Source organism: Vipera berus (genome assembly GCF_964194415.1).
Source record: "Vipera berus genome assembly, chromosome: 2".
NCBI lineage: Eukaryota > Metazoa > Chordata > Lepidosauria > Squamata > Viperidae > Vipera > Vipera berus.
The window spans coordinates 211,760,007-211,786,041 of record NC_138203.1 but is presented as its reverse complement, the minus strand read 5'-3'; the positions used below and the strand labels follow the sequence as shown (position 1 = coordinate 211,786,041).

The following is a 26,035-nucleotide window of genomic DNA, read 5'->3' as shown; positions in this document are numbered from 1 at the left end:
CACGCAAGCCCAAAACCTAAGAGAGAACTTTTATAAAATGTTTTATAGATGGCATTTAGATCCTAAAAAGCTTGCAAGTATGTATCCGAATTATCAACCTAAATGTTGGAGGTGTGGTGGTGAAGATGCAACGTATTTTCATATATGGTGGACCTGCAAAAAGGTTAAGGCTTTTTGGATAAAAATTTGGTGGAATATGCAGAAGATCTTTAAGCAAAGGATAAAGTTTTGTCCGCAACTCTTTTTGTTGGGTATAATTACAGATGCTACTGTTGTGGACATTAAGTTGATGTTAAATTTAATTACAGCAGCAAGACTCTTAATAGGTCAATATTGGAAAAAGGAGGAACTGCCGACTATAGAAGAATGGACTCTAAAGGTTTCTGACCTGGCGGAAATGGCAAAGATTTCGGCTTACTTGAAAGATCATTCGCAAGAACGTTATATTATGGAGTGGAAAAAGTGGATTGATTATATTCAGAACAAATATGGGACTAAAAAGTTTCATTTAGCATTTGAATAAGTTTCCTTTTCTTTTTCCTTTTTTTTTTATATGTAACATTAGTATTGCTTGTAGTCATTTTATATGAGCTAGAGGGCGATAGACTTAATAGTTTATTGTTTTTAGCATATGGATGTTTATGATTGTTCTTTGTTTTTATACCCTGTACTTAGCTCTGGGAAGTCGGGGGGGGGGAGAGGGGGAATGGGGGGGAGGGATAGGGAGGGTTAGGTAGGGGTGGGGGGAGGGGGGATTGTTAAAGATAAAATGTACTGTAAAACTTTTCAATAAAAAAAAAGAATGAGAAAATTGAATTTCTCATTAAATTTAGTGGCAGAAAAAGAGGGGGCTTATTTTGAACGCAGGAATGAAAGAGCAGTTTTGGTGTCATTGTTAGACTTTCAAAAACAAAACAAACATACAAAAAACCAGAGAAAATTCTGGAAGAAATAGTAAATTGAAGATGAGCAGAATAAATAGCTGGTGAGTAGATAGGCTCTAAGTAATTTTTCTGGACAAAGAGAGGACTTGAGATCACCCACAAGTGCTCCATACAGTTGCCTTTCTCAAGGAAACTGTAAGTCTTTGGTAGGTTTGATGGAAAAGCCATAATAATAATAATAATAATAATAATAATAATAATAATAATAATAATAATAATAATAATAATAATAATAATAATAATAATAATAATAAGAAGAAGTTGGAAGGGACCTTGGAGGTCATCTAGTCCAACCCCCTGCTCAGGCAGGAAACCCTATACCATTTCAGACAAGTGGCTGGCCAGTCTCTTCTTAAAAACTTCCAGTGTTGGAGCATTCACCACTTCTGGAGGCAGGTTGTTCCACTGGTTAATTGTTCTAACTGTCAGGAAGTTTCTCCTTAGTTCTAGGTTGCTTCTCTCCTTGACTAGTTTCCATCCGTTGCTTCTTGTCCTGCTTTCAGGTGCTTTGGAGAATAGTGCCCAGTGTTCGAGTCTGTCCAGATCCTCCTGTATCTTAAGCCTATCTTCTGGAGTATTGGCTATTCCTGCCAGCTTGGTGTCGTCTGCAAATTTGATGAGTTCCCCATCTATCCCCTCATCCAAATCATAGATGAAGATGTTGAAGAGCACTGGGCCCAGAACTGAGCCCTGGGGCACCCCACTACACACTTCCTTCCATGTAGATGCAGTTCCATTGAGGACCACACGCTCAGTACGGCCTGTCAGCCAGCTACAAATCCATCTGGTGGTGGTGCTATCTAACCCACATTTTTCTATCTTATCAAGTAGTAGGTTGTGATCTACTTTATAAAATGCCTTACTGAAGTCCAAGTAAATTATATCTACAGCATTCCTCTGGTCCACTAATTTTGTCACTTGGTCAAAGAATGCAATAAGATTTGTCTGGCATGATCTGTTTTTGACAAACCATCAATTTGCTAAAACCACCTTTCAAAAGGACACTTTCAAAAAGACTTTTTCTAATCACTTTTGGAAATTGCTTGTTAGTTGCTTTTCAGCTATTAGGAATCTTTGGATCAATGTTTAACAGCAATGGGCGTTTTCTTCAAACTTTAGCAACAGAGGTTTTAAATACAAGTTTAAGAACTTAAATATATTTTGGAATAAACAGCAAAAAGGTATTTAGAATCTAGGTTTTGGAAAATTACAAATGGACTAAGGATTGAGATGGATTTGAAATAAGATTTAAAATTATTAGAATTCTTCCAACGGAAAAATGTTTTTGTTTTGAATTCTCTTTAAAAAAATGATACTCGTGAGAGAGGTGGCCTTAAATTGCCTAATTTTAAATTATATTATGAAGCTGCTGCATTAGTAGGAATAAGTGACTGGATTAATTTGACGCAAGGGAGGTTATTAAATCTTGAGGGCCATGATTTGTTGTTTGGCTGGCATGCATATTTGTTGTATGATAAGAAGGTAGACAACGTGTTTAGGGTGTATATTTTAAGGCAGGCATTGCTGAGAGTTTGGAAGAAGTATAGACATAAGTTAAGTTGCAAGATACCATTGTGGGCAATTCCAAAACACGCAATAGAAAATATACATGCTGGCTTTAAACATGATGTGACTACGTACAAGGAGATCCTCAGTTTGGAAAGAAATGTTTGGTGTTTGAAATCATATAGCCTCTTGCGAGAAGAGAAGGTTGTTCAAAATTGGTTTCAATATACTCAGTTACGGGCCAGGTGGAAAGAAGACCAGAAAAATGGATTTACAATGACTGATGAAAATTTGATAAAGCAAATTAGAAATCAGGGACCAGCACATATCAAACGGATATATCTTGCATTGATAGAGATTGACTCAGAAACAGAGCTTGTTAAGGATTGTATGATAAAATGGGCCCAAAACATCCAGGAAGTTATCACAATGGACACGTGGGAAAAGATTTGGGTGAGGAACGTGAAATTTACTCAAGCTCAAAATCTAAGAGAGAACTTTTACAAAATGTTTTATAGATGGCATTTAGATCCTAAAAAGCTTGCAAGTATGTATCCGAATTATCAGCCTAAATGTTGGAGGTGTGGTGATGAAGATGCAACATATTTTCACATATGGTGGACATGTAAGAAGGTTAAGGCTTTTTGGATAAAAGTCTGGTGGAATATGCAGAAGATTTTTAAACAGAGGATAAAGTTTTGTCCGCAACTTTTTTTGTTGGGAATAATTGCAGACGCTACAGTTGTGGACACCAAGTTGATGTTGAACTTAATCACGGCGGCAAGACTTTTGATAGGCCAATATTGGAAGAAAGAGGAACTGCCGACCATAGAAGAGTGGACTTTAAAGGTTTCAGACCTGGCAGAGATGGCGAAGATTTCAGCCTATTTGAAAGATCATTCGCAAGAACGCTATATTATGGAATGGACACAATGGATTGAGTTTATCCAGAACAAGTATAGGGTTAAGAAGTTTTATGTAGCATTTGAATAAGTCTTCTTTCGTTGTTTTTTTCTCTTTTCTTATCTTAGTTTTTTTTTATACATACTCAATATTATTAAGGCTTGTTTTATCCTTTATAAGCTAGAGAGTGATGGATTTTAGAGTTTATAGTTGTTAGTATATGATTGTTTATGATTGCTTTTTATATATATACCTTGTATTTAGCTCTGGGAAGTCGGGGGGGAGGGGGGGAGGGGGGGAGGTAGGGGGGGAGGAGGGAGGGGGAAGGGGGGATTTTTAAAGGAAAATTGTATTTTAAAACTTTTCAATAAAAAAAAAATGATCAGAATCTGAAGGTTGAACACCACAGGGAACCAGAAGGAACTAAAGATTCCAATTAAAGGAGAAGAACACTTAAATTTGAGTTACTAATATGGAATGGAGCAAAATACTTTAACATCAGATGTATTAAAGGATATTTATGAACAATGGATGCAGAAGTTAATTTTAAGTTCAATAGATAACGTCTAAAAATGTTAGGAGAGAGGAATAAATTTTATCCAAGAAGACAGAGACTGCTCTGAACATAGATTGAAGAATGGCACTCTACAAGAATGATATGGAAAAAGATGCTACACTGGATATACAAGTAAAATCAGCTAATGTCTCAATAATTAAAAGGAATATACAAATAACAAACCGAAAGAGTGGCCTGGATATTGCTCCTATATTAGATTTACAGAAGAAAATTGTTAAAGTTTTGAAGAATTTTATTTTATTTATTTTATTTTATTTATTAAATTTTTATACCGCCCTTCTCCCGAAGGACTCAGGGCGGTGTACAGGGCAATAAATATCAAAATATAAATACAAAAGTTAAAAAAGAAGTTAAAAAGGATTAAATAATTATGCCCAATATAATACAATAATAAAACTGTGTTAAAACTAAATCCAACCCCTAACCCATCAGACCAGGCCAGATAGGTTTTTAAATCGCACTGGAAGGAGCGAAGGTCGGGGACCATCCGGAGCTCAACCGGCAAGCAGTTCCATAGGTCTGGTGCGCCCACAGAGAACGCCATCCCCCTGGGGACCACCAATCGACATTCTCTGATCGGAGGCACCCTGAGGAGGCCCACTCTGTGGGAGCACACTGGACGGAGGGAAGTTGATGCCGGCAGCAGGTGCTGCCGTAGGTAATCTGGACCCATGCCATGTAGGGCTTTATAGGTCATTACCAGCACCTTGAATACTTGGGAGAAAGTATGTCAGCCCTCCCAGGTAAAGCAGATAGGAAACATGAGAATATGAACTAATCTTACTTTATTGTACATTTACTTTATTTACATTTAAAGAACCTTGCTAATCTGAAAATACAAGCTTCCCACTGCCACTTTTAATTGCTTGACCCACTAGGGTGAGTCCTTTCTAAGCCTCTTTGTGAAGCCCCTGGGGGCTCCTGCCTCTCTTGCCTGATGCTTTGCTTGGCAGCATCTGTTCCCCTCTGTTCCCCAAGGTCACCCACACATTCTGTGACATTGAAAAAATAAAAATGAAAAGAAATTTTAAAAAAATGAAAAGAAATTGAGTTCTAAGACATTATTTAAAGGGGTTTAACAATCAAGATTATTAAAAAATAAAAGAGATAAGCATAGTGGGTTTATTTGGAAAAGACCAAAATAGTTAATAATAGATACGTTATCTCTGATGATCCTTAATGGTGTTTTGCTGATCATGACTGAATGATGAGACTTTAATGATTTGTTTATAGATAAGAGATGGAATATGAGAAGAGATCATTTGTTGTATATTAAGAGAAGGTGATATGTCATATTTGTGATAAACGGGAAAGTCATTTATTTAGATATTTCCTTTCTTTTTCTTTACTGTATTATTTTTTTTTCTTTTCTATTTTTTCCTATTTTTTGCCCTTTCTATTTTCTTTATTCTTTAACTTTTGTTTGTATAGGTTTTTATCTTTTTAGTTGTAATTTTTAATTACATTACAATTAAAAAACCTGAACGAATTCTCCTGCTATAAAAATGCTTTTACTTCTGCAAACTGCAAACAGAGGAGCAGAACTAAGTTTCAATATTTGTACATGTTAGCATTTTTAAAATTAAAAAAAGTTGGAAAGCATATACATGTGCATCAAATCTAGTAGTTTCTGCTTGAAAACTTTCACTTACGCTATACAAATGTCAATAAGGATTTTATATCAATTTGTGATGGTTGTATTTAGTTGACAGTTCCTGCAATAGAAACAGCTGCCACATTAATGGTCTCTGCTTGGTTTATTCTTCTGGTTGTCTATTCCTTATCTTGCTGTTTACATTTCGCCAGAGGCAAAAAAATATTAAACCAAAAGAAGCATTTCAAAACTTCCCGCAATGTAAGAGAACTAACACTATTGCCTTGAAACAGAGATATACAATATCTCACCTCATAAAGTTTCAGTAGCAAGTAGCTAGATATTGCTGTGCAAAATATTCATTTATTACTAGCAGCTGAGTAGAATGTTTTATGAATTTACTAGTGTTTTAAAATACAAATATCATGCACTAAAACCAAGAAGCAACAAATATTAAATGTGACTTCATACTACTGCCTTGCTCTACATTAATTGAACTGTTTTACATTTCAGAAAGAGTATGGCCTTAATTATTCAACGTATTCTCAGAAGATTTTACTCTGCAATCCAATGCTAAAAAAATTATCCTCAACGTATAACCAGTTGTTTAATGACCATTTGAAGTTACAATGGCCTCTGAGAGTGTGCTTTGCAGCCATAAAATACTTCTGGCTATCATAAAACATTATACCACCCCCTGCAGTGACGTGATCACAGTCTGGGTGATGGCATTTGCATGTATAAATGGTTGCCAAGTGTTCCATGATCACTTAATCCCCATTTGCAATCCTATCTGCTGGCTTCCCCAGAAAGTCAGTGGGGAAGCTGGCAGGCAAAGTTGTGAGTTTCTGCACCTGCAGAGAGGACTTCCTCTAATTTCTGGGGGCTGGCTGAAAGAGAAACTGCTTGGTGATTTTTCAGATCCTGAAAAATCTGAGTTCTGTTCCTGCAACCCACCAGAGCAGTCCCCTTGTGTGCACAGAGGAGAGCTGAAGTTCTCTGGTAGGAGGCAGAAATAGAACTCAAATCCAAATATCTGAGCTGTGTTTCTTCAGTCTGTTGGAACAACAGTTCCTTTCCACACATAGAGGGGAGCTGATCTCAGCAGGCAGTTCTTTGCTCTGTCCATTTATGATCAAGGAGATTTTTCAATGACTGCAACAAAGACTGCTGGGATTGAATTAGTTATATGGGCATCTCAGTTAATAAATCTTTTAACAACTAGGATTACAGTCCCAATTATAGTTGTAAGTCCAGTACCACCTGTAAATGGATTTTTTGTTAGAAGAAATTGAACATAGGGCTTAAAACTACTTTGATATTTCATCAAAGGATTTGTCCTTGAGGACATTTGAGGACACAGATAAACCTCCAAGTAGCCTCAACGACTCTCTAAATGACCAGCTGTCTGCAAGGAGTAGAAATCCTTCCACTCCCCATCATCCAGCCAGAGCTGAAGAGGCTTTGTGGATAAGAAGTGAAACATCTTCAAAATAAAACAAAAAAGGACCGGTTGCCTCTTGAAAAAGCACCTTTGGGATAGCACAAGGAAAACAGCTATCTAATGTCCAGATTGGGGATGCATTTTGGAAAGAAAGTTTATATAGTATAGGTAGCTTAGCCTTGCTTTTACATTAAATGAAACAGGATCAATTTCTGTGCTGAATGTGGGTCATCATAAATCCATAAGAGGATTGGCCAATATACTGTTACATATGAAGAAAGGGTCCTAATACTGAAAGAAAGCAATAAAATATCAAATTATCCTTCCGCCTTATTTTTACCAATCTCCATGCTTGCTTTCCCCTTCCCAGATTGGAAAATTACAATTGTAGAAAATTACCGCGGGAGGGGGGGGCAGAAGAATTCAGAATTCAAAAGATTTATAATGCTCTGAAATCTATTCTATGGGCCTCAACAAATGAGAATTCTATATTAATATTATTATAAATTATTATATTATTATAATAAATAGAAGAAACAATACTGAACTTCATTTCTATTCTACTAAGAAGGTTACAGTCCTACATCTTAGAGTTAGACTTGCTGGATATTATTGTTATTCAAATTAGTATTTTAATGTTCAGTAATAAGCATACCTTTCTTTTATTTCAAGAGAGCTTTGCTCTAAGAACAAATAAAGCAGTATAATAACCTGAACAATGAAACACATTCAACATTAAGATTTTTCCTTGACCCGTATTTTAACATTATACAAGTGAGTTTGCAAAATTGTTATTTCCCAGAAATAATGCCTTATTTTATATTTTTTGTAGAGCAAAGTATGTAAGAAATAATAAAAGCAGGAATCTTTTATGAAGAGAAACACAGAATAGGAGATTAACCTTAATTAAGTGAAGAATAGGCCTGTGAGAATCAGGCATTGATTGATTCAGATTCTTTGTTCAATTTGTAAAAATAATATTGTTATGTTTGCATATCCTAATAAAATTGTGAACTGGATTGATTCAATTCAGATTTCCAAAACCAGTTTGGAAAAAGCATATCACAAGTGCATCTAAATTATTTGAACAGATTTAGAAGGATTCATTTTCCAAAATTAAACTGATTGATTTTCTCTGAAATCCTTCATGGGGATGGAACTGAGTCTATTCAGAGGAAGACAATTATTTCTTCCTCAGCTTCTCAGTCCTGCAGAATTAGAACGGTAAGAAAATGAAGCTCCACTCTTCTTTAGTCTGGTGTAGGGAAAATACAAATATCTATGCATTCTTATTGTATATCCACAGAGTAGAATGAAATCTGCAGGTTAGCAAGAAATTTATAAAAAGTTCCACAATTTTACAAAACTCAGCATCCAACTATCTGTCTGTCTGTCTCTGATTTTTTCCTGTGGAGTCATATTGAAACAGAATGCAACTTCTTTTGTAGGAACTATCCATGCTTTACTTTAGGCAAACTGTATTTGTACATTTCTGACAATACAGATGACAGAAATGCCTTTATTATATGGGTTGTCATGGGGCAAAATGAGCCGAGGGGGTTGGGTAGCCCATTCAGGAGCCACACTGACAGTCTATTAATAAATCCTTTGAAAGGTATTTGGGAACATATAAGAAGCATTTCTTTTCCATCTTCGGAAATCGCTCAATATACATGCATAACTTTGGAAGCCAGGAACACTTTCAGAAGCACTTTTGGTCAGTCTTGAAAAACTGCTTTAATGACTCCCAAAGAAATGATTTGTAAAGCACTTCCAAAGCATCTCTTTCAAAAATTTGCATACCTATCACATGGCATCTTTACAACTGACTCAGGTTTGTATAATTTGGGGGATTCCAAGGAAGAAATGGCGATCGGTTCCTTTCCACTGTGCCAAGATGAGCAGCATAAGACATGATAGCCATGCTATTAAAACAGTATTAACATAACTGCAACCTGGATTAGGACTGCATGCTGAATTTCTAAATTTGCAACTTAGTGTGCAACCAAAGGAACAGATAATACAGCTGCTACTGTATTTACTCTGAACTGCACCCATGTTGTTTGCTTTTATTTTGATAACTCAAAATACAGGAAGAAGGTTCCAAGGCATTCAGGTGAGATGGATAGTGTAGAAATATGATAAATAAATAAATAAGTACGAATGGTCCACCTGAACAATTTATGATACAGGAGATTTGTTCAGAAGTAGTGATGCATTTTCTTGAAAGAAGCCTCCAGGTATCTACTACATGCTAGGATAAACCTGAACTTATTTTGGTCTAGTGTTTACTGACCTGCAAAACACTGGAAGCAAGGATTTACTTCTGACATTTTTTAATCACTAAAGGCCTCTCAGAGTTTGTGAAAACTACTGTCTTCACTTTATGTAGTCTTGAAAAGGTGACTGATTTCTTAGATTATGATGTTTTCCCTTTTTTTTAGCTTGACCAAAATGTTATATTCACTGTGTAAATATATATTAAGCAAAGCTAAGAGTACTAGCTAGTCGCTTATAGTAAATTAGAGTGGAAATTCCTGCTGCGGTTGGGTGCTTAGCAACTAAAACTTGGTAGACTTATTTAGTTATATCAGAAAGAAATATAAGCCATGATGTTCTCATACATAATAATTTATTCATTTGACAAAGGATAGCACCTATTACAGATTCTATTCATGTAATTTGTGTATCTAGATATTTATCTGATCCAAATTACTGAATATTTAGCATGCTGCAGAAAGGAAAAAAAAACAACAACTAAAAATTCATTAATAGACATCAAGGGTCTTGCAAGATACTGCAGCAGTTTATCAGCACAAGACAGAACATACAGTATTTACACTTTTGTAACAAATATGGAAACTTATTTCTTAAAAAGGATATATTCTAACATTATTACATATGGCAGTTCATATATATGAGGAAATGCAAGATTATAAAAATTTCATGGAACATACAATTAACAAATTATGTTAAGATTAATTTTCACTCAGACTTTGTTCATGCAATTTTTAAAATCTAGCAGATGGTTTTTGCATTAGACCACAATAAATTATAACACTTATAAAGACAGTTGTGTACCAGGAATTGCAAAGAATCCAGGCTACAGATGACCCTTCTGATTTTTAATAATCTCTATAATTGATGTACAGGCAAAAAAAATACACAGATGTCTAATGTGGTTTCTTGATGAAGCACAAATCACTTCCATTTACTCAGGCAATGCTTCATGGTCCAGTTCATTTCTTAATTAAAGACATCAAGATGCACACAAATGGCATTGAAAAGAATGTTTAGTGTGCTAGATATTCAGCTGGGGTTTTGGATACTTTGCTTGCTTCTCTAAACCCTGACTTATTTATCATTTCCCTTTAAAACATGGCTAAAACAAATTTAATCCCCATGTAACTAAAGTCATCGTGGCTTCTCCCTAATTTGTTTTTATTATCTGCTTGGAATATTAAATTATGTTATCAAATATTGGAAGTTATACATAAAGGATTTTTGTAAAAAGAACCAGTGGGATTATAGCTAGGCAAACACAGCCTTCAAAGCATCAAATGTACATTAAAATGTAGAAGAAATGTTTCTTTTAGTAACTGCAATTAATGTACAATTTAACAACTTTAGAAATATATTTATAAAACTATGAAAGCCATTGTTACTTCTTTTGATTTTTTTAAAGTGAAATCATTTATATGGGTCAAAGATTTTCTGTTATTCATAAAAATAATAAGATGTGAAGATTTCCTTATTAACTGTTCTTTATAATTGTTTGCTGTTACTTGGGTTAATTTACAACCAATTTGCAAATGTTGTATCACACTGAATATCCCACAGAACATATTAAACAAATCATCTTAGGGATATTTCATTAGTTATTGTGACTAAATCAAACACAATGTAATATAGGAGGCAAATTAATATACTCCAAATTAAACAGGAAATATGATCTCACTTTGTATCATTTGAAAATCAAAATCTATTCATGTTAAGGCTATTGTTAAATAAGACCATCTTATATGTTCTGGGGTGCACAAATTATATTAAAAGCTGTCATTAATATTCAATCTATTATTTCAAAATATATTTTCACTTTTTTTTACAAATATTTGGGAAATTAAATATTTTTATATATAATCCTTATTCTCTGTCCTTCAAAGCTTATAGTCATTTACTAATGATTTTTCAGGATATTCTAAGCAGCCATTGTCCATCTTTCTCAGCTAATAAGAACCAAGGAAAACCCATGCATGCTGTTTCTCAAATAAGGAGATATATTTAAACATAGGTAACATGATAAATTAAATAACAGTTCCTTAGAGTTGTCCTTAATATCAAACTACTACTCCTAAGCACAACAGCTTGAGATATTGACATGAAAGCCTTTCAAATATAAAATGTTTGAGCTCAAAATGCCACATCATCTCTGATTTGCTGGGAATGGGTCTGTATGTGTGAGGGATAATAATGCATTTCCAAATAATTTTTCTGTGAAACTCTGCAGCTTCATATTCAAGAAGAATGTTGGTGGCTTGTGGGGAGCAGAATCGAATCAAAATTCTGAAAGTTATACAAAACCAATACTCAAAGCAAATTGCCTTTTGACGAATGAGAAAGCAGACTTTCTCAGGGAACTGCAACTAGTTTCCAAAGGATGCATGGCACAAATATTTACAAGAGATTTTTTTAAAAGGGGATTCTCAGTTCTTAAGATCTGATGAACTATGACCAAAAAGGAGCGTACAGTATATGAAGTTCCTCAGCCTGATTTTTCATCTCTCTCTCTAATGTTAGCCAACATAGAATCTCTAGGATTAGAGAGAGTATAACAATTTATTACTAGAGACAACAAAACAAATCAAGATAATTATATCCCTTGCTTGTGAATCTGCCACAGCATGTAACTGGCACTACAGAAGGGGAGTATTGGACTTGTGGAATCTGGTGTAAACCAAGAAGGCTGTTCCATTTGTTAATATATAATGTTGCACATTCTTCCTTCTCCTGCAGAATCTGACTTGAACTCAATAAAGGCTTCCTAGAACAGGGCTTTTCAACCAGTGGTATGCGTACCACTAGTGGAACACGAGCCCCTGGCTGGTGGTATGCGAGCCCAGCCTAGCTAATTACAGTGGGGGAGTGAACGAGTCAAAACAGAGCCACACAGACCTGGAGATCAGCTGGAGCTGCAGAGCTTGCCAGAATCCCCAGGATCTGTGGCGACATGCTAATTGGAGCTTCTGGTGTACCCCGAAGAGAAAAGGAGGAGGGCAGAGAGAAGAAAAAGTATAAAAGGGGCAGACCGGCCTGTTTTCAGAGGAACAGCGAGTGGAGTGGCGAGCGAGGAAGGGTGAGTGAGCAAGTGGTATGTTTGGGGGGGAAGGGCTAGCAAGCGAATGGCTCCTGCCCAGCTCACTTGCAGAAAGCATACTGCTTGCTAAGTGAAGCCCCAGGATCAGCACCGGGTTGCCCGCTGATCCTGGGGCTTCACTTAGCAAGCAGCCTATTTTCTGCAAGCAAGTGAGCCGGGCAGGAGCCCACAATCGGCTGAGCTGTGCTCAGAAGTCACTTTGAGAAACTTGTTTGCAGAAAATAGGCTGGTTGCTAAGTGAGCTGGGCAGGGGCCCAGGATCAGCATTTCTCAGCGTGACTTCTAAGCGTGGCTCAGCTGATCCCGGGCTGCTGTCCAGCTCACTTTGCAAGCAGCCTCTTTTCTGCAAGCAAGTGAGCTGGGTAGGAGCCTGTGATCGGCTGAGCTGCGCTCAGAGGTCACGCTTAAAAATGCTGAACCCGGGCTGCTGCCCAGCTCACTTGCTTGCGGAAAAGAGGCTGCTTGCTAAGTGAGCTGGGCAGGGGCCCAGGATCAGCGTTTCTCAGTGCGATTTCTGAGCGCGGTTCAGCTGATCCAGGGCTGCTGCCCAGCTCACTTAGGAAGCAGCCTCTTTTCCGCAAGCAAAGTGAGTTGGGCAGGAGCCTGGGATCAGCTGAGCTGTGCTCAGAAGTCGTGCTCTGAAATGCTGATCCCGGGTTGCTGCCTAGCTCACTTGCTTGCAGAAAAGAGGCTGCTTGCTAAGTGACAACGAGGGAGGGAAGGAAAGAAAGGAAGGAAAGAAGGAAGGAAGGGACAATGGGAGAGATGGAAGGCACCGATCCCAGTCCCACTCCCCTCCACCAGAGATCCACAGATTCCCCCCCCACAGGCACCCCGCAACCTGAATGATGAGTTGGTCATGTCCCCCCGGCCATTGATCACATGACCCTGGGACACTGAATGTTATAAGTATGAATCAGTTGCCAAGCATCCTAATGTAAATCACATGACCCTGGGGATGATGCAACAGTCATAAGTGTGAAAAATGGTCATAATTCACTTTTTTCAGTGCCATTGTAACAGTCGCTAAACGAATTGTTGTAAGTCAAGGACTACCTTTACTTTATCATTTTTTTCCTTTTTGGGGTGTGTGTGTCATGTTTTTGACACCTTGCTGGGCGACTGGTGGGTGAAAAGGTTGAAAAGCCCTGTCCTAGAACACAGCTAGACTCTATATTTAAACAGAGCCACTTTAGCCATTGATGATCAATATAACAGTGTAATGTTCATACCTGCAGCAGTTTAAATCTGGTGGGGGTTTGTTCCATGTTAACAGAACAGCCTGCTTTGGTTTCTGGGCCTTGAGGCAAAAGGCCAGTGGACCATTGGCACGGAATGGGACAACTTGCCCCAGCCAACTCGCTACAGGACAACTTGCTGTGGGACAATTCAACAATTCAATTTAATTATATAAAATAGTTTAAAAAAATATTTTAATTTTTGTCATTCACATTTCATTTTGTCCCTCCTTTGATAAAGGATTCCATTCCTTTATTTCTTCAATATCAGTATGTATAACTCTTGTCCTGTGGTGAGTTGGAACATGGCAAGTTGGCCGTGGAAAGTTGTCGTAAATGGAACAATCAGCATTTCTGTTCCAACCCCCCCCCTTTTCTCTCAGAGGAATTCTTCTGCATGAAATAATAACTCCCATAACTTCTTGCCTTTACAACAGTGGTCTTAATGTTCAGTTCACATTTGACTATAAGCTAGTTGTCCTGTGATTGATCCACTTTTTCAGTTAACAGGGGAAGAGAGATTGCTTCAACAAGCTAGCTATTCTTAAGCTGCTTTCCTGAGCAGTGTGCTGCTTGCTTACCAAGCAGGAGAAGTGAACTAACAAGCTCCTCTTTCTGACCTTAATCAGTTGATAGATATTTCTTTTCTCCTCCCATGTGGTTCATGCCTCACTGCCAAATGACATAATAAGGGAAATTACTTGTGCTACTGTGTACCTTTCTACGGGCTTTCCCCATTGTTCACCTAAATGTCCTTTTCTTCTCCTTTAGAAGTTAAGTAATAGAGCATCTGTTTTCAGTGTTTAAAAGATTTAACAGAATTTAACAGAATAACAGGGTTGGAAGGGACCTTGGAGATCTTCTAGGCCAGGGGTCAGCAACCTGAAACAGTGAAAGAGCCACTCGGAACCGGTTCCCTCACAAAAGGAAAAACTGGGAGCCACAAAAAATGTGTGCGCATGCACGTACATGCGCACATGTGCAGAACAGGGTTTGACTGAAGAGTGGAGCCAAGGCGAGATATGCACCTACCCTGCATATTTGAATTGGTTGAACTTTTTTAGTCCCACTTTTTTTTTTTTTTTGGACTGCACATGGCAGAGGACTGAGAGCCGCAGGAGATGGCTGAAAGAGCCGCATGCGGCTCCGGAGCCGCGGGTTGCAGACCTGTGTTCTAGGCTAACCCCCTGCTAAACCTATACTGTGTCTGACAAATGGTTGGCAAATCTGTATTTAAAAACTTCCAGTGTTGGAGCACCCACAACTTCTGGAGGCAAGTCCCATCTCACTGATTAATTGTCCTAACCGCCAGGAAATTTCTCCTTACTTCTAGGTTTCCTTCTGGTTACTCTTCCCTAGACCAGGATGAACAGTCCAAGGGATAGAAGGAAGAATGGGGAGCGGGCTCTAAAATCTGGTCCCTAAGGGCAACCCTTTGTAACTAGATGCCATGACGTTTCCTGCTTGCCAATTTCGCTCGTGGTGGATAACCCATGATGCTGTAAGTACTGCATTTTCATTAATAAGCCCTAATTAATTGTAATTATACTGACATCTTTTCTTGTGTTCACCTTTTTTAAAATCCAACCTGCAAATTCTAAATTTTCAGGTTAGAGTTCAAAATTGCAGCCGCATTAGTCATGATGTAGTAGTGACATATTTTCAGTGGTATCAAGAAATAAATATTTTTAGAAGTTCTGGCTGACTTACTGTCCTGGACCGGATTTCTTTGGCGTAGAGAGGTTTCAAGAATTCTGAATCTCCTTCTAGCGTTAAACCTTTTTCTGTAATCCTTAGGTTTCCCATTCCATCCTGAAATATATAAAAGGGTTCCATTACTATGATTTCATAAAATCAAGGTTGCAAAAAGAAAAACAAAATCTTAGAGAAAACACCACATAAACTTTGCTATTCAATCTTTCTTTTGGCTTAGGTTTTGTGAGAAAACTGTTTCAAACAAGCTTAAATTCATGTCTTTAAATCAGGTAAATGATGTCATCTGGGAGAGAAGCTATAAAAATGAAGTATTCTGCACACGGGATGACTTTCTGTCTGCAAGGCTCGCTTTTTTGTTTATTAATAACCTCATTTGGCACAAACAATTTTACAAATATCCTATATAGTTTAATATCCTCATCAGAATTCTACAATAAAAAAATAAAATAAAAATAATGTTCAAGTGCTGAAAAACAATTGACCAAAATGAATGTTTTTGTGCCCCCCTTAATCTATAGTTTTTTTTATTTTACTTTGTAAAATTTAGCACAAGGCTGAGCATCATTCTTTGGTGGATGGCTACATCTCCTTAGAAATCTATAGATGATTACATGTAAATGAATGCTAAGGCTATTATTGTTTTCTCTTTTGCATCCTTCTTCTTTTATGTCCTTTCACATGAACTAGATTAGAATGAATTGTTGTTGACAAAGATTTGAACTGATAGTCTACAGAAAGTTTTGAAGTTAGGCTGAGGACTAATCCTTTCTCTAGCCATTAAATTTGATAGTAAAGCAGATTATCAAAAAACTTGTCATCTGCCACACCAAGCACTGGTTAAAACAATTCTTATGGTTTAACTGGTGGTACCTAATCCCTTGAGGTTCTATTTCTAAGGATCTTGTCAACAACTCCAGTATCCAGAAGCTTCAGAATACAGGGTGTGGGCAGTTATATGCACACATAGGACAATGTACATTAGGCCTCTGCTTTGTGAACTGCATGACTTGTCAGTGTGCTTCTGGATCCAATTCAATATGCTGGTTTGTGGCATCGGACCCAGCTATTTGCAGGTCTCCTTTTTCCTGTTTATATCATCTTGGACCATCAGATCTCGCACAGAAGGCAGGCTGCAGTTATCTTTGGCTAGGAATCAACATTTGTTGGGTTCCAGAAGAGGTCCCATCTCTGCTGTGGAACCCACTTTATGGAATATCCCCCCTCCCGCAAATTAGATTTGCTCCATGGCTTTTGATATTCTGAAATATGTCCAGTCCTGGGGCTCCCATGGAACTGGAGACTGATCTAGAGTGCTCCATTGTTGAGGAAGCCATTTTTATTTCCTTTGAGTATGGGATTTCCAGTTTTTAGGATATTTATTATGATCTTTTATGTTTATATTTGCTATTTTTATATTCATGGTTTTTATCTATTGTTGTGCACTGCCAAAAATCACCTTGGATGAGATGGGTGGCTATATCAATTTGATAAACAAGCAAGCAAGCAAGCAAACAAACAAATAAAACTGACAGGCAGGATTAAAACAGTAAGAAGTAGTATTGCGTCCCCTTCAGTTTAATTGTTTGTGTATGAACTGGTTTAAAGGTTCTTGGTGTTGGAAAGAATGGTGAAGTATCAGGGGATCCTAGGTCCATCAGTCAATTTTTATTTTGGTTGCAGATGGGTATAAAATATATGGAATTACAACTATTCATAGAATAAGGATTTAATACATGAAATTAGATATTAATTCCTCTCCGTGATGTCTCGTTGCCTGGAGGCGGTGAGGGTCTGGATGGGGAGGAACAGGCTTTGTCTAAATCCTGACAAGACCGAGTGGCTGTGCATACCGGCATCTCAGGTTGTCCATCCTATTCCATCTTTATCTATAGGGGGTGAGGTGTTACCCCCCGTAGATAGGGCTCGCAACTTGGGTGTCCTCCTTGATTCACAGCTCAGTTTTGAAGATCATATAGGAGCTGTGACCAGGGGGGCTTTTGCCCAGGTTTGCCTGGTGCGCCAGTTGCGGCCCTACTTGGACCGAGATGCCCTACGCACAGTCACTCATGCGCTTGTGACCTCTCGGATAGACTACTGCAACGCGCTCTACATGGGGCTGCCCTTGAATAGCACTCGGAGGCTCCAGCTGGTGCAGAATGCGGCCGTGTGAGTTGTGATGGGGGTCTCCCGATATTCCCATGTAACACCTCTGCTCTGTGAGCTGCATTGGCTTCCAGTTGTCTTCCGGGTGAGATTCAAGGTGCTGGTGATGACCTATAAAGCCCTAAATGGCATGGGTCCGGGTTATTTACGGGAGTACCTTTTGCCGGCGTTAACTTCCCATCGTCCTGTGCGCTCCCACAGAGAGGGCCTCCTCAGGGTGCCGTCGGTCAGGGAATGTCGACTGGCAGCCCCCAGGGGGAGAGCATTCTTTGTGGGCGCGCCTGCCCTCTGGAATCAGCTCCCTGTTGAGCTCCGGATGGCTCCCGACCTTCGCTCTTTTCGCCGCGACCTGAAGACTTGGCTATTTGAACTTGCCGGCCTGGACTGAGGGAATGGGATTTTAGATCTTAAATTTTAAAAAAATTAAATTTTAGAATGTGTTTTATTGTTTAGGGCTATTTGGTTTAATTTCATTTTAATTTTTGTATATTATGTGTTGTTCATAGTGTTTTAATTGCCCTGTACACCGCCCCGAGTCCCTCGGGAGAGGGGCGGTATATAAATCCAAATAAAATAATAATAATAAAAAACTCCTCAGAGATTTTATGACATAAGAAATTTAGTGTGAATTGATTAGCAGGTTATATGAAGTCATAGGAATTAACACTTAACATACAACATAATATCAACCTTACAGCCACAAAACTGAAACTTTGACACTAAGGTTTAATTGTATGAATGGTATTTACTGACAGTATTAACTGTTAAGACTATCAGGGCCATACATTATAAAAGAATAGCATAACATGAATAAAATAAAACACCTTAAAGCAGTTAGCCAAACAATGTAGAATATTTGGTATAATAAACTAAGCTTTTACATTGGCAGCATAAAAGTGTATATAATATTTGATGTATTTACTGTGATCCAAAATCAAACACGTGGAAGAGAAAAAGAATGATCAATGGGCACAAACAGCAAGCATCAATATGAGAAAAGGTAAACTCGGGGTTGGGATGTAGAAATCTATCCAAGGGAATGCAGCAGCTCTCTCTCCTAACATTGAAGAGTTTGAGGAGTCTGATCAGTACACCACTTGAACAACCCAAATATATTTTCACTCCAAGCACACGTATAGTATTGTGCATAAGCTAGGATTGCTGAAAGCTAACTGGCAAGAGGTTTACTCTTCTTCTCCTCTTCTTAGGCTGCAGAATTCTTGGAGTTGAAATCCCTATATCCTGTTATATCTCACTCACTGAGAAATACTGATCTAGGGAAGACATTCAATGCAATTCCATGCAGTTTAGATGAATCATTCTTAGGTGTTGTTTTTTTTACCCTTTCATCTTATATGCCAAATATGCCAAATTCATTCATAACTTTAAAGTTAGACTACTTTGAAATGACCCAGAAATCACACTACTTCATTCTAATAAAAGAAAGGTAAAAAAATGAAATAATGGAAAGAAAACCAGTAAACCAATAATAAAATTTTTCTCTTGCCAAACACAGAAAAGGGAAAATACAGCATTAATTCATTTCATCCATGCTCACCATAGAAACAAGAAAGCATACATTAATAACAAGGATGAAATGAAGATTTCATTTTAAAGAAAGAAATCTCTTTGAGGAATTAAAAGCTCCAAGTTTACTTTGTCTGTCTGTCCTGGATATATTATGGAAAATATGGATTTTTACTGAGCATATTTATATCATGCATAAAAAGGAATTTTAACATACAGATGAAAATGCTTGCCTATTTAATAAAGAAATGATATAGGTTTAAAGAAATGTAGTAGATTCATAATTCTTCAAGGGTTTTTTTCCCAAAAATAAATCAAGTGTTGTTTTCTATCTGTGATCAAAAAGAGAAAGAGATGAAAGCAGTTCAGGAGTCCTGATAGCTTTTACCACTTCCATTACATCTTTATGTCTTACTTACTTATGTGTCATCCGCCCTAAGGTTATGCACTCTAAATTTATGTACAGATGGGCAGTCTACAAGCGTGCATTGCATATAGTCTCTAATAACCCATTTTCCCTTTGCACATTTTCCCTTTTCATGATTATCAAATGAATATGACCCAGCAGTATAATATAGCAAACAAGATAAATACATTTTAAACCACATCAAGAGAAGCATAATTTCCATATTTGTATTAGTGTAGTTCTTATTTCAATTTTGATTAATTATACAGGTAGTCCTCAAATTTGCCTTATGATAACAGGAAGCTTTTGTTCTCCCTTCATAAATATTGCTTTTATATTTCCACTGATCAGATCTTAAGTTACTAGTATATTTTGTTTCCTTCTTTTTAACTGAAACCAGGGGTTTTGAGATGCAGGAGGGAAAAACAAAAACAAAACCACTGTTAATTTTAGGACTCTCAGAGACCCATAGGTAAAATAGGAGGCAGCTTTTGGGAAGAGACTGCCGAGTCTCTTCAGCATATAGGTGAATTATCCCTGGAGTTCATGCAAAGGAGGCTGTTGCAAAACTTACATAAAATCATGAAAGTTGGTGTGGCAGAGGAGAAAAGAAAGCAAGGGAAAGAAAAAGAAAGTGGATTTAAAAATAGCAGGATAGGGATCTGCTCCTCTGCTTACAAGAGGGCTATTTGTGAGCAAGAGATGGAGAAAGTATTAAGCATTGGAGAAAGTATCAGAACAACAGTGGACAGCCAAGTCGGGATGCAGTAGAGGATTGAGAAGTTTTACATGGGAGGAGAATCACTGTGTAGGTCTAAGCCAGGAGAAGGAAGACAACAGGAAAAAGGTCTGACTTTCAGTGTGTTTCTTCTCTCCCTCTCTCTTGGCAGAGACATATAGAATAAATATATTTTGGAAGGGTGGAGGAAATCTGCTTTGGTTAATTGTTCATTCAATCATTCAACATAGTTTAAAGTTTCGATTTTACCTGTGCATTAAGTACATAATATTAATGCTTCTGTACACAGTTTCTAATGATACTATTAAATATTAAAGGTTCACAATAAGAGGTGTGTGAATTTTTTTTCCTTATTTGATGCCCTCCCCCTCCTCACCCCTCAGTACTGTGAGAAGATTTAGTAGCAGACATGAAGAGAAAAAGAATTGAAAGATACCCTGCTTTGGATTTTTTGGGAAAACAGGGACTGATTTCAGGACTACAGTAGAGACTGCATATTATTTTATATTCTTAACTATCATGATTATCTTACAGACTTCTCAGTCTAGCATTGTTTTAACTTCTCAGCTATGGGAACCTAAGCTAGGTTAATTCCAAAAATTGTGCAGTTAATTTCTAAAATTCAATGGGAAAAATACTTTCCAGCAAATAGAAAAAGTTGAATCCAAGTCATTGGAGAAAACTAAAATAAGACTACTTCTTCTAGAGATGATTCAACTATATATTTTCAACATAGAACAAAACTTCTGTTAAAACGAAAAGCAAACAGAATATGTTAGAATTACATATAATTCTTTCCTTGGGATTTGTATGTACTACACTAAAACAGTAATTAGAGCCATACCATACTCTGTAAACCTAAGTAACTGCTCTGTGATTAAAGAAGACATAGGGAGCTAATTCATTCATTCTGCTGTTATGTTAAATATATACAGTGTGAGAAAAATGGCAAAGGTTACACGCACTGGAATGCCATTTCTGATGGTATAAAGTTATAATAGGGAAGTTAATGGTTTCAGTTGTTAACCTTGAACCTGTTCAGGCAGGAGAATAATATCCATAGTAGCCTTTTGACAGAGTCAGCATTATCAGGTATACTTTTCCAACTTAGATGATAGATCTTAGAGAAGAAAATCTTTTTATATCCATTATTATCCACATTTACCAGGATGTTTCTAATTGGAGAGTACTTATGAAAAGTACTGTAGGCCTTTTCCATTTCCCCCTCCATAATAGACTTTCAAGAGTAAGGAAAAAATGAAATAAAATAAAATATGGTATACTTATGAATGGAAAATTATGGTTACTGCCACATGATGGTGTTCCTTGACTGCAATCATTTGGATTTTCTGTGAAATTTTAATTCTTCTGTTGTCCTCTATTTTCTCTCCATGAGAATAATTAGCAATAATGATTTTCAGGATCATTTTCTTTTTACAACATGACCACACGGCTGTTGGCCAAATATAACTGAACATCTTCCTGCTCATCTGCAAGACTTTTGTTTTCTTCAAGCCACCTGAAAATTGTATTCTTGTAATGAAAAAGCCTATTTTGACTTAGTCCTATTTTACATTTAAACATCCATTTTAATTAAAGTACATTATAATATATTTGGAATATAATATACTACATGTAATGCACTACTTCTAAATCAACAAGTAATTAAAAAAACACTATCAGATAGCATTTTCAGAAGCTGTTTAGACCTCATACAAAGACATATTTGAATAACTTTTGCAGATGGAGCCATAAATCATAATCAAGTATAGATGAAATCTATCTTTTTGTCTCTATGAAAGAACCAGATTCAGCAGAAACTGTTCATCTTCTTTTTACATATTTGCTTTGATTGTTTTATTCTTGGTTCCTGTTGCTTACTCACTGAACCACATGACAAAAATTAATCTAGAAGGTAAAAATACTAACTGAATATTGCCATATCCAGGATTAAGAGAAAACAGAGGAAAATAGTTTTTAATGCAGCTGATAATTAGAAAGAATACCAAAATATTAAAAAAAAATCCTTACCTTCAAATACATTTTGAGCGTACAAAAATAATGCATTATTGTATGCTCAAAATGTATTTGAGGATAAGGACAATAAACATATGCTTGGTAATGTTTGCAGTTATCGCATGCCAACTTTTGCTTTATTCAATGAGTACATTACAATCCTAAACTGGCCAAACTCATTTTCAACTTGGAGAATCTTATTTTCACAAATTCATTAGTTTTGGGATATTCCTAGCCAAAGTTCATCTTTAGTGTTTGAATAAAAGTTAACAGGATTTGGATACATTCCATTTTGGTTTGTAGACTATTGTCATAATTTTGTTTCCTAAGGTGGACATAAAATCAGCTAATATTTTTCTCTCCTTGCTGGAATACTTAGCTCACTGCTGGATTCAACTTTTATTTGAAACCTTGGTCATTATGCTGTTTGCTTTAGTGCAAAATCCAGCAGCCATTTAATGACTGTAGACCGATTTCTTAAACAAAGAAAAGAAAGTGTAAATTGTGCTTTCTAGTTAATTTTGCAATTAACTTAGAGCTAGTAAATATATTTTTAATGGCAATCTATAATGGAACCTATACAAATAAAGCAGTTTATTTTATGGCTCAGATAATCCTTTCCTTTTGCTTTCTGTATAGATATTATATTACATTTCTTATATTATTCTTTAATTATTATTATGAATACCAGGATTCTATCTTAAACTGCTGCCATGTCAGACCACAGTGCTAGGATATACTAGACAAAATTACTGTGACTGTTAAATATATTACCATTTTACACATATGTAAAAGGATTTAACTACTGGCATATATAAAGATAGAATAAGAATTTGAAATGATTAATTCTAATCAATTTCACATTAGCTTCCCACTTTGAAAATTGTCCCCAAAAGCTAGTAAAATATTCCTGGTAATTAGCAACAATTTTTTTTTAGGAAATAGCATTAAACTGTAGTTATATAGTTAATACTTTATATTTCTATATTTAATAAATATGAAATGAATATAAATAAATTCTATATTTTTCATGCTACTAGGGTCTTATGATCATCCCAAATGCATCCTTTTATTTATAATGGAGCATTCTAGTCTAATGCAGTATTCTGTTCTTAGAGACACTGTAAAATTATTCATTATTAAAATGAATCCTGTCTGTATTATTGCCATATTCCCCAGTACTGATAGTAAGATTTTATTCACTAAATTAGTTCACTAAGCTAATAGGGCTATGAACTGAATATACTGTATGTAATGCCTACTAATTTGGTAGGGCTTAAGCAACAACATAACAAGTTACCTCCTACCTATTCAATTCCTGCATTATTTATAAATTATTTAATGCTATAAATAAACTTGTCCCAAATTCCATAAATGGAGGCAAAATTGTATAAAACCATTATTTCCTATAACAACATTGTCTACTAATATCAGAATCATGTCCCTTGAAAAAAGGATTATTTGGGGATTTCTGAATACCGAAAAGAGATCATAAACAGACATATAAAATACGAAGATATTTTTCCTATTAAATCTGGATCAATGATATTAAAGTAGACAAGAAACATCAGATGTTATTCTTCTGTCTATTGACAAAAGGTTGTCTAAGATATTAAAAATAAACAATTATTCCCTATTTATATTAATGCTTGTTAACAAAATGAGCAAGAAGTAGCTTTTCTGATAAATAAAAACAACTTTAATTGAAAAGAAAAAGTGAAAAGAAATGGTCATGCAACCCTGCACACACACACACAAACACCTGGTATAATAAAGGTCTAGGTAGCATTTCTTATTTCTAAGCCCAAGTACATGGTACAAGCACAAACGTTTTTCAAGTTTTTCAAGTGTTGCTCTATGGTGCATATTTTGATGTCAGTATAAATAAAATGAATGTGTTTTTATGACTATGTTTGTACAGAGCCAGCAGTGTGCTGCAGCTGCCAAAAAAGCCAACACAGTGCTAGGCTGCATTAACAGAGGGATAGAATCAAGATCAAGTGAAGTACTAATACCACTTTACAATGCTTTGGTAAGGCCACACCTGGAATACTGCATCCAGTTTTGGTCACCACGATGTAAAAAAGTTAGAACAATTAACCAGTGGAACAACCTGCCTCCAGAAGTGGTGAATGCTCCAACACTGGAAGTTTTTAAGAAGAGACTGGACAGCCACTTGTCTGAAATGGTATAGGGTTTCCTGCCTGAGCAGGGGGTTGGACTAGATGACCTCCAAGGTCCCTTCCAACAACTTCTTCTTCTTCTTCTTCTTCTTCTTCTTCTTCTTCTTCTTCTTCTTCTTCTTCTTCTTCTTCTTCTTATTATTATTATTATTATTATTATTATTATTATTATTATTATTATTATTATTATTATTATTATTATTATTATTATTATTATTATTATTAGATGCCCATCAGCCCTTTTCAGATAACTCATTTTAAGAGTTTATTTGGGTAGGAACGTATTTTCAATCAAATTCCCTTATCTTGAGAAGCAACTCAAACATTCTTTAAGAGATTACTAACCAGCAGTCAAAGAATGGGCTGTACAGTAGTATTTATTAGAGTAGCAATTAAAGCTTTGGAAAACCATATTTATATGCCATTCCATGTCTACATCTGCAAAATATAATACCATGCACAAAATGTTCTTTCCTGTGACACTCTACAGAAGCTAAAGTTTAATTTTGGAAAAAAGTGGGATAGAAAGACCTTTGATGCCTTTGAAATGTATTATTGCAGAAGGTTCTTGAGAATACCAAGGACAGCTAAGATGACAAATAAATAAATCAGAGAACAAATAAATCCAGTTTTCACTCAGGATAGCAATTATCGTGATAGCAATTATCACATTTTAAACCATTATGTGAAGTCTATAATACTGGAAAAAAGTTATTAAAACCCGATTTGGAATTTAGCCATCATCACTATCGATGTTTCCTTGGTAGTAAAGTACCAGCTTCTTCAATAGTTTACTTCTGGTTTATGCACAAGATTAACCAATTACATGAAATGAAGAAAAAAGAAAACATCATACAATTATTTTGGACTAGTGCACAGGTCTGCAACCCGCGGCTCCGGAGGCACATGCGGCTCTTTCAGCCGTCACCTGTGGCTCCCAGTCCTCTGCCATGTGCAGTCCCCCCAAAAAAAAGTGGGACTAAAAAAGTTCAACCAATCAATATGCAGGGTAGGTGCATATCTCGCCTTGTCTCCACTCTTCAGTCAAACCCTGTTCTGCGCATGCACGCATGTACGCACATGCAAACACATTTTTTGTGGCTCCCAGTTTTTCCTTTTGTGAGGGAACCGGTTCCGAGTGGCTCTTTCACTGTTTCAGGTTGCTGACCCCTGGACTAGTGTGTATAGACATCACTTTATTAAGTGTGAGATACATTTGTAACTAAGAGTGCTACTTAGTTCTTTCAGAGAAGCTGTATTTTATCCCTTGACTGAGCTAATTTTCTACTTCGACAATCAGCTGTCTTACACACCTTCTTTAATGAATACATGGTCCTCTGATTAAATTAACATTTTTGTCTATCTAATTAGCCTGAAAAAACCCTATGCTGAACTGATCCAAGCAGCTTCATTACTGTTCACCAGTGCATGTTAGCTTCCCATCACTATGAACTCAATAGACTAATGGTCAGGAAAACATTAAGTTTGGTTAATTTGGCTTTCCTTGCCAATCATTATGCCAATCAAGTCTTTGAATTGACCCTTTAGAATAGAGACAGATGCTTTAATCTTACTGATGAATTCATTAGCTTCCATCATTCTACTTGCCAGGTTTGTGGGATAGGAATATAAAAGTGAAGCTGATGAAGTAGACTCTTATTATATTTTAGTTCATTCTCTTTTTTACCAATGTTCTTAGGTAATG

General features: G+C 36.5%; 1 protein-coding gene across 1 annotated transcript in view; it reads right to left on the bottom strand.

The window, feature by feature from the left end:
• Positions 1 to 26,035, bottom strand: part of SGCD (sarcoglycan delta) — a gene marked incomplete at both ends in the record, with an annotated part of 196,654 nt that overhangs the window by 125,835 nt on the left and 44,784 nt on the right. The window contains one exon of the mRNA XM_081321261.1: positions 15,291 to 15,392. Within this exon, the coding sequence (XP_081177387.1) occupies positions 15,291 to 15,392 (102 nt within the window). The remainder of the gene's footprint in view (positions 1 to 15,290; positions 15,393 to 26,035) is intronic.